This window comes from Agelaius phoeniceus, chromosome 10 (genome assembly GCF_051311805.1).
Source record: "Agelaius phoeniceus isolate bAgePho1 chromosome 10, bAgePho1.hap1, whole genome shotgun sequence".
Classification (NCBI taxonomy): Eukaryota; Metazoa; Chordata; class Aves; order Passeriformes; family Icteridae; genus Agelaius; species Agelaius phoeniceus.
Window position 1 is genome coordinate 25541944 of NC_135274.1, and position 11370 is coordinate 25553313.

Here is an 11370-nt window from a genome sequence, read left to right on the forward strand (position 1 = left end):
TGGCAGAAACTTCATTGGAAGCACAAGCATTAATTTATTTTTAAATTTATTTTTAATTTATTTTAAATTAATCGAAATATTCAATGGAATATCTGCTCAGTGAATGCTAATACAGATCACTGTAAAAGAGTCAGAAATATTTTAAAAATATTTTAGGAATAAAATAATCCATCTAAACATAATTTTGCTCATTTTTCCCTGCAGTGTTATGCGTTTTCATGAATAAAACCAATTCCTCTTCCTCCCTTTGTTTGGAGAAGTGGCAGAAACTTCATTGGAAGCACAAGCATTGATTTATTTTAAATTTTTTTTAAATTTATTTTGCATTAATTTTTTTTTAAATTTATTTTAAATTAATTGAAATATCCAATGGAATATCTGCTCAGTGAATGCTAATACAGATCACTGTAAAAGAGTCAGAAATACTTTAAAAATATTGTAGAAATAAAATAATCCATATAAACGTAATTTTGCTCATTTTTCCTTGCAGTGTTATATGTTTTTGTATATTTTAATGCTGATTTTTTATATTTGCAGGACAAGGAACTGGAACACTCCATTGATTTTTGACCTGAAGGAAGGAACTGTGAGTTTGATTCTCCAAGCAGAAAGGTACCTGACCTCTTAAAATGTTCATTATGGACAGAATGTAGCGATTAAATCCATAAATTTAATTATTTCTTGTATGTATAAAATAAATATATTTTTGTTATATTATCTCTATTATAATTATATATATATATATATAATATAATTGACAAAATATTATGTTAATAATAATTAAAATAATATTATTTTTTAAATAATATTTTAATTAAAATAATATTATTTTGTTAATTTTATATATATATATAATTAACGAAATAAGTTCAAATTGAAATACCAGAAATAAACAAAAAATACCCAGGTAAAATCATAAATATTTTCCACAATAAATATTTCTCTTGGGAAAAGATAATGCATTAAAAAAACCAAACTTTTCCATACAGAACTTCCAGAATATCCTGAAAATGTAAATCTTAGCAATGATGGAAGCTGGAAGAACAGTTGCAGGGTATTAAACAATGACTGTCCCCTTGTGGAAAATACCATTTTTTATATTATTTACTGATTTCCTTCCTTGTTGTTGGGGTTTTTTTCTTTTTTTTTAGGCATTTTCTTCTCGTGGATGGTGGAGGACTTTATTTATATTCCTATGAAGGCAGATTGATTTCCTCTCCAAAATACCCAGGCCTGAGGACAGACATTTTAAATGCCCTGACAGTGTCCCTGAGCAATGACACCCTGGCAGTGAAGGACAAGGCTGATGAGAGGGGTAAATCCTGCTTTATTTAGCACAAAAATACATTTATTGACTATAAAAATGAATGCAAGTTATGGGCCTTGCTTAAAATTCGTTTTAAAACTTCAAGAGAACGGTTTGGCTCTGAATTTCCAATTGATACATGAAATATTGACAGAAAATAATTGAATAAGATTTTACTCCCTGATGGGATTTTTCAGTTTTCTCTCTTCCTAAACATTCCCAGTGATGAAATTGTGGGTTAAGAATGAGTCAATCTGCTGCTGGAAATGTGGATTTATTTAAATTATGGATTTAAATGATGATATAGATTTATCACAATTTGCTGTCATTTCTGGAAAGCCCCATTTGAGACAGGAAATGAAAAATAGGGGTAGGAAGTGAAAATTCAGGTTTTTTTAAGATTTCTTTTTCACCACCATGTGAAAATCTCTGGTAAAACTCACAGGGAATATTTTATCCACTTGCACTAAACCACACTCAGAAAAGAATGGAATCCCTGGAAAAATCCATTAAGAACTTCTGCTTTTATTAATAAAGTATATCATGATTTTTCTTCAGTTATCTACATCTTTGAAGCTTTATCTGGGAAGCCACTGGGTGATGGAAAACCTCTGACCCACAAGGTAAAGTGAAAGCTTTAATGTCTTTATTTTATTTCCCTCAGAAATTAAGAATCACTAATGGTTTTCCTCAATAATGGCACTAAAAGCACATTAAAGGATTTAAAATCTTAATAGAAAGGAGCTTTTCAGCTGACTTTTATTGCTTTGTGTTGTCTTCAGAGCTGTTTTAATCTTTGTGAAATTCAGTTTATAAAGTCACAGAATCATGGAATGGGTTGGGTTGGAAAGGACTTTAAAATAATCTTTATTTAACCCCATGGAATGATTTATTCTACAGAGAAATCACACACAAAATGTTTTTCCAATCCAGTTTATCCAAGAATTTTTTGCCTTGTTTTTAGGGAAAAAAAAATCAATTTGAATGTCCAAATATCAAATCTCCAAAATAAAAATCAGAGATTCTCTTTTATCTTTCCAGACAGAGATTGTGGAGATTGCATTGGACCAGAAAGGACTGACAAGTGAGAGAAAAATAGCTTTTATTGATAAGAACAGAGATCTTTTCATCACCTCAGTGAAAAGGTTTGGGAAAGAGCAGAAGATTGTCAAAATAGGTGAGAAAAATTCAAATTGGTCTTTGGGAAGATGCTGGGAGGGAAATAAATTTATATTTAATATAAGAGACAATATTTTTCTTAATTAATAGCGAAATTGAACTTGGAAAAAAAAAGCTTTGGCTTTTATATGATAGAGGTAGAAACAATTTCAGTAAATTTTATCTAAATTCTGTTGATTTTTCTATCATTTCCCTAAAAAGCAACTTTTACAATGCCACAAATTTGGGGTTAAAACCTTAGAAAAGCAACCAAAAATGCTGAATAACCACCCTGTTACAATTCCCTTTATTCTGAAGTTTCTCCTGGAAATACCTTATTTCTTTCTTTATCTGTTTATTCATTTATTATCATTATTTGTGCTCTGTAAATGAAGGGACAATGGTGCAGAGCTTGGCCTGGAACGACGGCTGCAACATCCTCTGTGGGATTCAGGATTCCAGGTTCACCGTCTGGTACTACCCCAACGCCGTCTACGTGGACAAAGACCTCCTCCCAAAAACCCTCTACCAAAAAGATGCCAGGTAAGAAACCCTTTCTCATCCAAATATATTCTTTATTTTAACTGTTCCACTCATTTCTTAAGGAACTGTGCTCGGGAGAAATAAAAGCTTGGCTTTGCAGCTTGTAAAATTCTCCTGTTTCTTGCTTGGGAAATGAGGGAAAAGGGGTTTATGAGGGAAATTATAAAGTTTGGGGTTGAAATGATGATGCAGGGTTGGAAAGCAGAGCAGCATCTTGAGGTAAAAGCAAAATTTGAATTTTTTCTCATCAAATTTTACCTCAGGTTTTGTAAAAAAAAAACCCAGAAAAGATTTGTTCCGACGACGCTGGCAATTAAAAATAGCAAAACACCACGTCACAAAGAATCAATCTTAAATCCTTTTCTTGTAAAAACAACAAAACACTGACTTATTTCCCTTTCTGAGTGCAGTGAGTTCAGCAAGAGCCCTCAGATCGTGAGTTTTGTGGGGAACCAGGTGACCATCAGGAGGGCGGACGGGTCCCTGGTGCACCTGCACATCTCCCCGTACCCCGCCATCCTCCACGGCCACGTCAGCTCCTCCCGCTGGCAGGACGGGCTCCGGCTCTGCAGGTTTGTCAAGGTACAGCACAAATCTGATTTTTGGCAATATTCACAGCCATTTTTATAGTTTTGGGTGTTCTTCAGTAGTGATCTCTCCATGTGAAATGGTACAGCTCATCTCCAGCCCGCTCCTCCCGCTGGCAGGACGGGCTCAGGCTCTGCAGGTTTGTCAAGGTACAGCACAAATCTGATTTTTGGCAATATTCACAGCCATTTTTATAGTTTTGGGTGTTCTTCAATAGTGATCTCTCCATATCAAATGTACAGCTCATCTCCAGCCCACTCCTCCCGCTGGCAGGACGGGCTCCGGCTCTGCAGGTTTGTCAAGGTACAGCACAAACCTGCTTTTTTGGCAATATTCACAGCCATTTTTATAGTTTTAGGAGCCATTTTTATAGCTTTAGGTGTTCTTCAGTAGTGATCTCTCCATATCAAATGTACAGCTCATCTCCAGCCCACTCCTCCCGCTGGCAGGACGGGCTCCGGCTCTGCAGGTTTGTCAAGGTACAGCACAAACCCGATTTTTGGCAATATTCACAGCCATTTTTATAGTTTTGGGTGTTCTTCAGTAGTGATCTCTCCATATCAAATGGTTCAGCTCATCTCCAGCCCTCTCCTCCCGCTCAGGCTCTGCAGGTTTGTCAAGGTACAACACAAACCCGATTTTTTGGCAATATTCACAGCCATTTTTATAGTTTTAGGAGCCATTTTTATAGTTTTAGGAGCCATTTTTATAGTTTTAGGTGTTCTTCAATAGTGATCTCTCCATATCAAATGGTACAGCTCATCTCCAGCCTGCTCCTCCCACTGACAGGACCGGCTCCGGCTCTGCAGGTTTGTCAAGGTACAACACAAATCTGATTTTTGGCAATATTCACAGCCATTTTCATGGGTTTGGGTGTTCTTCAGTAGTGATCTCTCCATATCAAATGGTACAGCTCATTTCCAGCCCGCTCCTCCCGCTCAGGCTCTGCAGGTTTGTCAAGGTACAGCACAAACCTGATGTTTTGGCAATATTCACAGCCATTTTTATAGTTTTAGGAGCCATTTTTATATCTTTAGGTGTTCTTCAATAGTGATCTCTCCATGTCAAATGGTACAGCTCATTTCCAGCCCGCTCCTCCCGCTCAGGCTCTGCAGGTTTGTCAAGGTACAGCACAAACCCAATTTTTGGCAATATTCACAGCCATTTTATAGTTTTAGGAGCCATTTTTATAGTTTTAGGTGTTCTTCAGTAGTGATCTCTCCATATCAAATGTACAGCTCATTTCCAGCCTGCTCCTCCCGCTGGCAGGATGGGCTCACGCTCTGCAGGTTTGTCAAGGTACAACACAAATCTGATTTTTTGGCAGTATTCACAACCATTTTTATAGTTTTAGGAGCCATTTTTATAGTTTTAGGAGCCATTTTTATAGTTTTGGGTGTTCTTCAATAGTGATCTCTCCATATCAAATGGTACGGCTCATCTCCAGCCTGCTCCTCCCATTCAGGCTCTGCAGGTTTGTCAAGGTACAGCACAAATCTGATTTTTGGCAATATTCACAGCCATTTTTATAGCTTTAGGTGTTCTTCAGTAGTGATCTCTCCATGTCAAATGGTACAGCTCATTTCCAGCCCGCTCCTCCCGCTGGCAGGACGGGCTCCGGCTCTGCAGGTTTGTCAAGGTACAACACAAACCCAATTTTTGGCAATATTCACAGCCATTTTTATAGTTTTAGGAGCCATTTTTATAGTTTTAGGTGTTCTTCAATAGTGATCTCTCCATGTCAAATGGTTCAGCTCATCTCCAGCCCGCTCCTCCCGCTGGCAGGACGGGCTCAGGCTCTGCAGGTTTGTCAAGGTACAGCACAAATCTGATTTTTGGCAATATTCACATCCATTTTCATAGGTTTGGGTGTTCTTCAGTAGTGATCTCTCCATATCAAATGGTACAGCTCATTTCCAGCCCTCTCCTCCCGCTCAGGCTCTGCAGGTTTGTCAAGGTACAACACAAATCTGATTTTTGGCAATATTCACAACCATTTTTATAGTTTTAGGAGCCATTTTTATAGTTTTAGGAGCCATTTTTATAGTTTTGGGTGTTCTTCAATAGTGATCTCTCCATATCAAATAGTTCAGCTCATCTCCAGCCCGCTCCTCCCGCTGGCAGGACGGGCTCAGGCTCTGCAGGTTTGCCAAGGTACAGCACAAACCCGATTTTTGGCAATATTCACAGCCATTTTTATAGTTTTGGGTGTTCTTCAATAGCGATCTCTCCATATCAAATAGTTCAGCTCATCTCCAGCCCACTCCTCCCACTGGCAGGACGGGCTCCGGCTCTGCAGGTTTGTCAAGGTACAATACAAATCTGATTTTTGGCAATATTCACAGCCATTTTTTATCGTTTTAGGAGCCATTTTTATAGTTTTAGGAGCCATTTTTATAGTTTTGGGTGTTCTTCAGTAGTGATCTCTCCATATCAAATAGTTCAGCTCATTTCCAGCCTGCTCCTCCCACTGGCAGGACGGGCTCAGGCTCTTTGTCAAGGTACAACACAAACCCGATTTTTTGGCAATATTCACAGCCATTTTTATAGTTTTAGGAGCCATTTTTATAGTTTTAGGTGTTCTTCAGTAGTGATCTCTCCATGTGAAATGGTACAGCTCATCTCCAGCCTGCTTTGTCGCTCGTTTTTGTCACTCGTGGAAAATGAGGTGGTTTCCTTAATTCCAGGACATCATCATTCCATAAGTTCCATGATAAATAATCATTCTTATTTTTAGCCACACCAGAATCCAGCTGGATTGAATGCAGGTGCTCACAGAATTCAGTTCTAAACTTAAATTTTTTCAAAGTTTTTAAATTTAAGGTCTGGGCCTTAATCCAACCAACCTTTAACTTTAAGTTCTGAGCCTTAATGTAACCTTAGACCTATAAGATCTTAAACCTTTAACTTTAAGGTCTGGGCCTTAATATAACCAATGAAAAGTGACATTTCCATAATTACCTGTTAATTTCCATATTCTGTTTCACTTCTTTTTATTTTTTTTTTCTTTTCCATTGCTTTCTTTTGTATTTATTTAGACAACAGCAACAGATGAGGTGAGTGTGGTAGTTTATAAAACAACAAAATCCCTTCAAACCTTCCTTCCCATTTATTTCTAGAAAAGTTTAGTACCTTAAATGTGTATTTCAGATATTTGTGCTACCAATTATGAAATAAATGCACATCCAGATAATTTGGGTTGCATAAGTAGAATTAATTGTAACAGAACCTTTATTTGCAGTGTCCACATCACCTGATTTAAGCATCCAAGTCAGGATATTTTGATTCTGGCAGTCCAGGTAGAGAGAAGAAAGTATTTCCAATCAGGAATAACAAAATAGATCATTTTTTTTGAGGGGAGAAAAAGCAGCAAGAAACAACTTGGAACCATCTAAAAGATAATTTTATCTCCTAGATAATTTCAGGCTGAGCTTTCAGCGTTTTATGACCTGATTTTCTAAATAAAAGGGAAATGGGAAAAGAATGTGACAAAGATTTTAGGAGCATTCTCTGAACAATCTTAATTTTCTCAGATTCTGGGCTTACTGCATGAGGGTTTTTCCTGATGGAAAAGTCACTTGGGAAATATGGGAATGTGTTTAGAACACCCTCAGTGCAGCTGCTCATTCTGATTTCAATCAAGAGTGATCCTTCTAAAACCTTCACAGTGCAAAGTCTTTATTTCCAGATTTGTTACTGAACACACTCAGCAAAATTCTCCTTAATTCCTGGACCAGCCAGTCCAAAGTTACATTCTTCCTGTCTGGATAGAGTTTTAGATGTTGTAGCTTAAACTATATTAAAATGTAGTTTATTACTGTGTCTTTGTCATCATGTTGTCACTTGAAAATCCAGCAAAATGTCAGTTGGGGTCTTCCTAAATTCTGAGCTCATGGGGTTTCCTCAAGGTTGTGTAAAATGCCCCAAAAACCCTCACAGAAACAATAAATATACAATAATAATAATAATAATAATAATAATAATAATAATAATAATAATAATAATAATAATAATAATAATAATAATAATAATAAAAGAGTAAAAGAAGCAATGTATATAATTATGAATGTAGAAAATAAATAAAATAAAAAAATATTAATTTATCTGTTTGTTTATAAATGTATAAATAAATAAACTATAAATATACAATTTAAAGTTATAAATTAAATAATAATAAAAAGGAGTAATATTATTGTTGCCATGAAGTTTTCCTAATTCCTAGTCCTGAGAAATAGTAATTTCCTAATGGGAGACTTTGGAGCACAGTGCCATAAATGACACACAGAGAAATGGAATATTACACCTAATTTTTAAGCCTTGTGTAGGTGCTTTGAGGAGTCATTTGCAGCAGGATAAGGAACATTTGAAGGTTTCCAAGTTGTTTTTGTTTTGAATTTCAGGACCAGACCCTGTGGGCTTGTTTGGCTGCCATGGCAGTGGCCAACAAGGACATGAGCACGGCTGAAATCGCCTACGCAGCCATCGGCGAGGTAAGAAAAGGAATCAGATCCCAGTGAAATCCTTGCAGGGCCAGGCTGGTGAGTGAATAAATGAATAAATGAATAAATGAATAAATGAATAAATGAATGAAGGAATGTCCTTGTGTGCCCTGGGACAGATTGACAAGGTGCAGTACATCAATTCCATCAAGGAGCTGCCCTCCAAGGAGTCCAGGCTGGCTCACCTGCTGCTCTTCAGTGGCAGCTGCCAGGAGGCTGAGGCCCTGCTGCTGCAGGCTGGCCTGGTTTACCAAGCCATCCAAATCAACATCAACCTTTACAACTGGGAAAGGTAGGAGCTGTTTGCCATCAAAATAACGTTTTCCTAATTGTTTCCATCAGTTGTTTTATTGCTGACTCATTGCTTATCTTTTAATCGCCCACGACTTCAGAAAATAGCTAATTAAATCATAGCCAAAAAAAAAACCCCAGCATTTTTGTATTTGGAAAATACAAATATTTGGTGATAAAAGCCCAAAATGTTCTTGGAAACATTTTGAAATAACATTTTGCTTTGTCATCCCCGCTAGCACAGAGGAGCCCTCAGTGATGCCCCAGACTGGCTGTGGAATTTGGGCTGCTTGGAAATGTCTTGCTGCTAAAAATAAAATTGTGGCTACCCAGACTCCCAGCATTGTGGAGGTGGAGAAAATATGAATTAGGACTGAGAAAACAAAGGAGGAATTTCTCATTTAAACAAAACCCCCACGTTTTCTGACAGAATCCTCTGAGTTGTTTACTCCTAATTTCTCTGCTGTTATATTGATACATTCAGGCAAAAGGTTGATTTTCCCTCACAAATCTGTGATTTTGTTTTGTTATGAAGCTGTGTCAGGGGAGGTTTGAGCTGGATATTAGGAAAAGAATATTCCTTTATTCTATCATCTAAAAACTCTCTGTAGACCAAATCTCAGGGTTCTTAGGCCATTGAGAAGAAACCAAGTGTGAGTAATCAATTAAATTAATCCAGTGTCTGACCTTTGCCACCTATACAATATTTATAAATATTATATAGAATGTATCATGAATGTGTGTTATGAGTGTTCAGGACCTATTTCTGACTAGAAAAAAGTTATTAAACATTATTATTTTCATGCTAAACTCTGAAATATTCTGCATTTCCTTGAAATAAAAAGCCTCCTGGGCTCAAGTTAATGATGTGATGAGGCTGTCAGTGGGAATAATTGTTGGGATTTTCCATCACTGGCTACTTTGAACCTCCTGATGCTGCTGTGGGGTTGGATTTGGCATTTCTGCCCTCACCCTCAGAGTTTCTGGGTGGTTGTGGTGGTGCCAGAGCATTGGCCCAGCCTTTGCTGCTCTTTTGCAGAGCCCTGGAGCTGGCAGTGAAGCACAGGACACACGTGGACACGGTCCTGGCTTACAGACAGAAATTCCTGGAGGATTTTGGGAAAAAAGAAACCAACCAAAGGTTTCTGCAATATGCAGAAGGGGTGAGTGTCCCCCAGGGTTGTCCCTGCGTCAGGGGGGGGTGGGTTTGCACCTCACTTTTCCTTCTGTGGCTCAAATGTGGAATCCCATAAATGTGGAATTTTTACAGGTTTTGGCCTAACATTGGCCAGGAGTAGCTGGGCATGGGTTTCATTTGAAGATTCACAATATATATTCAATATCTGGTAGGGATCACACAAGTGAAGGCCCAGTTGTTTTCTATAAACAGGGAGTTAAACTTCACCACGGCTCAATGAGTGTCTCAAATATCTCCAACCTTTTTTGTGGCATTTTATGGATAGAAGCAGTAACAAGCTTTGAAGGAATCTGCATATTTATGAACTGCAAACCATTCTGATTTCAAATACCATCAACAATTCAATATACATTTATATTATACAAATATATTATACAAATATATTATTTGTATTATATACATTATACATGTATAGTGTATATTATTACATTACAATATATATTTTTTATTATTATTATTATTTATTGGAAACCCTTTGCATCACGAGGAAATCCATTTATTAGTAATTCACACATCCTGAGGGCTGAGGGCACCTCCTGAAATTCAGCAGCTGCATCTTGGATTCTGCTGGAATATTTCCACACAGGAGAGCCACAATTCCCTCCTGTCCTTCCTGCTTTTCCCCTCCTGATTCCTCAGCATTCTGAGGGAGAAATGATCCCAAAAACCCTTTCCTTTGTGTGGAATCCTTTTCTCCCCTGCAGCTGAAGGGTCAGGGGACCCCTGGGCACAGGGCACTCCATGGGCACTTGGAATAAAGCTGGATTTCTAATGGAAGCCATTAGCTTTTAGCAGTTTAGGGAGTCACATTTCCTAAACTAACTCATCCCCTAAAGAACCATTCCACAGTAATTTACCTGGAAAATAAAGCACAGATTCCAGGCATTTTTATCCTGCAGCTTTCCCAGCTCTGTGTGTTCCCTAAAACCCCTTACAGTGCAAAAACCCCAGAAATTCCCTGATGCTTCTGATGGACGTTGGAGATAATCCTGATTTTCTAACACTCCTGGAGGAGGCTGTAGATTCCATCAGGAATCCTGAGGAACTCCACCTTGGCAGTGACAAGGTGTGAGCAGGGTGATTCTTCAGCTTACTCGGTCTTGAAAATTGGAGATTTTGAACCTTTCTAAAATTGTATTTGGAAATTTGGAGATTTTCTTGAAATTTGAGTTTCTCACTCAGGAGATTTCTGGAGGGAAAAAGGTCCTTTTCCACATCCAGGTGCTGGAGGCCTTTGCTGGATCTGTGAATAGGAGGGATCCACACAATGTGAATTTTAAGCTGTAATTAAATTTTGCATGGAACCTGTCAGACTCATGAAGCAAAATCAGAAAGAAATTGGAAAGAAAAGCAAGATTTTTGTGCTGCTGTTCCTTCTCAGGGATAAAAAAGGGTCTCAGTTTCCCTCTCACAACCTAAAACCTCTTCAGGCTTAAATAAGGAGTTTTTTCCCTCTCTTTTCTGCAGGCAGGATCTAAAATCGTGCTTATTTTACATATCAGGTTCTCAGTAACTCACACATACCCTGAGGGTCCTGGGCCCAGTCCATGCCTCCAGAACTGAGGTGTTATTATTCTATTTTCACCTGAGAATGTGGGTGTGAAATTGTTTCATTTCACTTTCCCTCTTGGAGAATCTCTCCTGTTATTCCATTGCTTAATTCCAGAGGAAAATTCCCTGTGCAGCCCTGGAAATTCTTCTCCCATCCCACCTTTGCCAGTGTTGATTCTCCAGCAATAAACTGAGCTGCACAGTGACATTTTTGGATGTGTTTTTATGGCCATCAG

At 37.9% G+C, this 11370-nt stretch overlaps 1 protein-coding gene across 3 annotated transcripts in view; it reads left to right on the forward strand.

Annotated features, from left to right (window-relative positions):
• The window catches only part of IFT80 (intraflagellar transport 80), a 34780-nt gene that overhangs the window by 21794 nt on the left and 1616 nt on the right, over nt 1–11370 (forward strand). For 2 of the 3 annotated variants that reach the window (XM_077184213.1, XM_077184214.1), the window contains exons 11-20: nt 538–612; nt 1152–1315; nt 1865–1929; nt 2348–2483; nt 2860–3007; nt 3418–3589; nt 6634–6651; nt 7996–8085; nt 8214–8386; nt 9425–9548. In XM_077184213.1, the coding sequence (XP_077040328.1) occupies nt 538–612; nt 1152–1315; nt 1865–1929; nt 2348–2483; nt 2860–3007; nt 3418–3589; nt 6634–6651; nt 7996–8085; nt 8214–8386; nt 9425–9548 (1165 nt within the window). The remainder of the gene's footprint in view (nt 1–537; nt 613–1151; nt 1316–1864; nt 1930–2347; nt 2484–2859; nt 3008–3417; nt 3590–6633; nt 6652–7995; nt 8086–8213; nt 8387–9424; nt 9549–11370) is intronic. The other variant, XM_054639770.2, reaches the window with a different exon arrangement.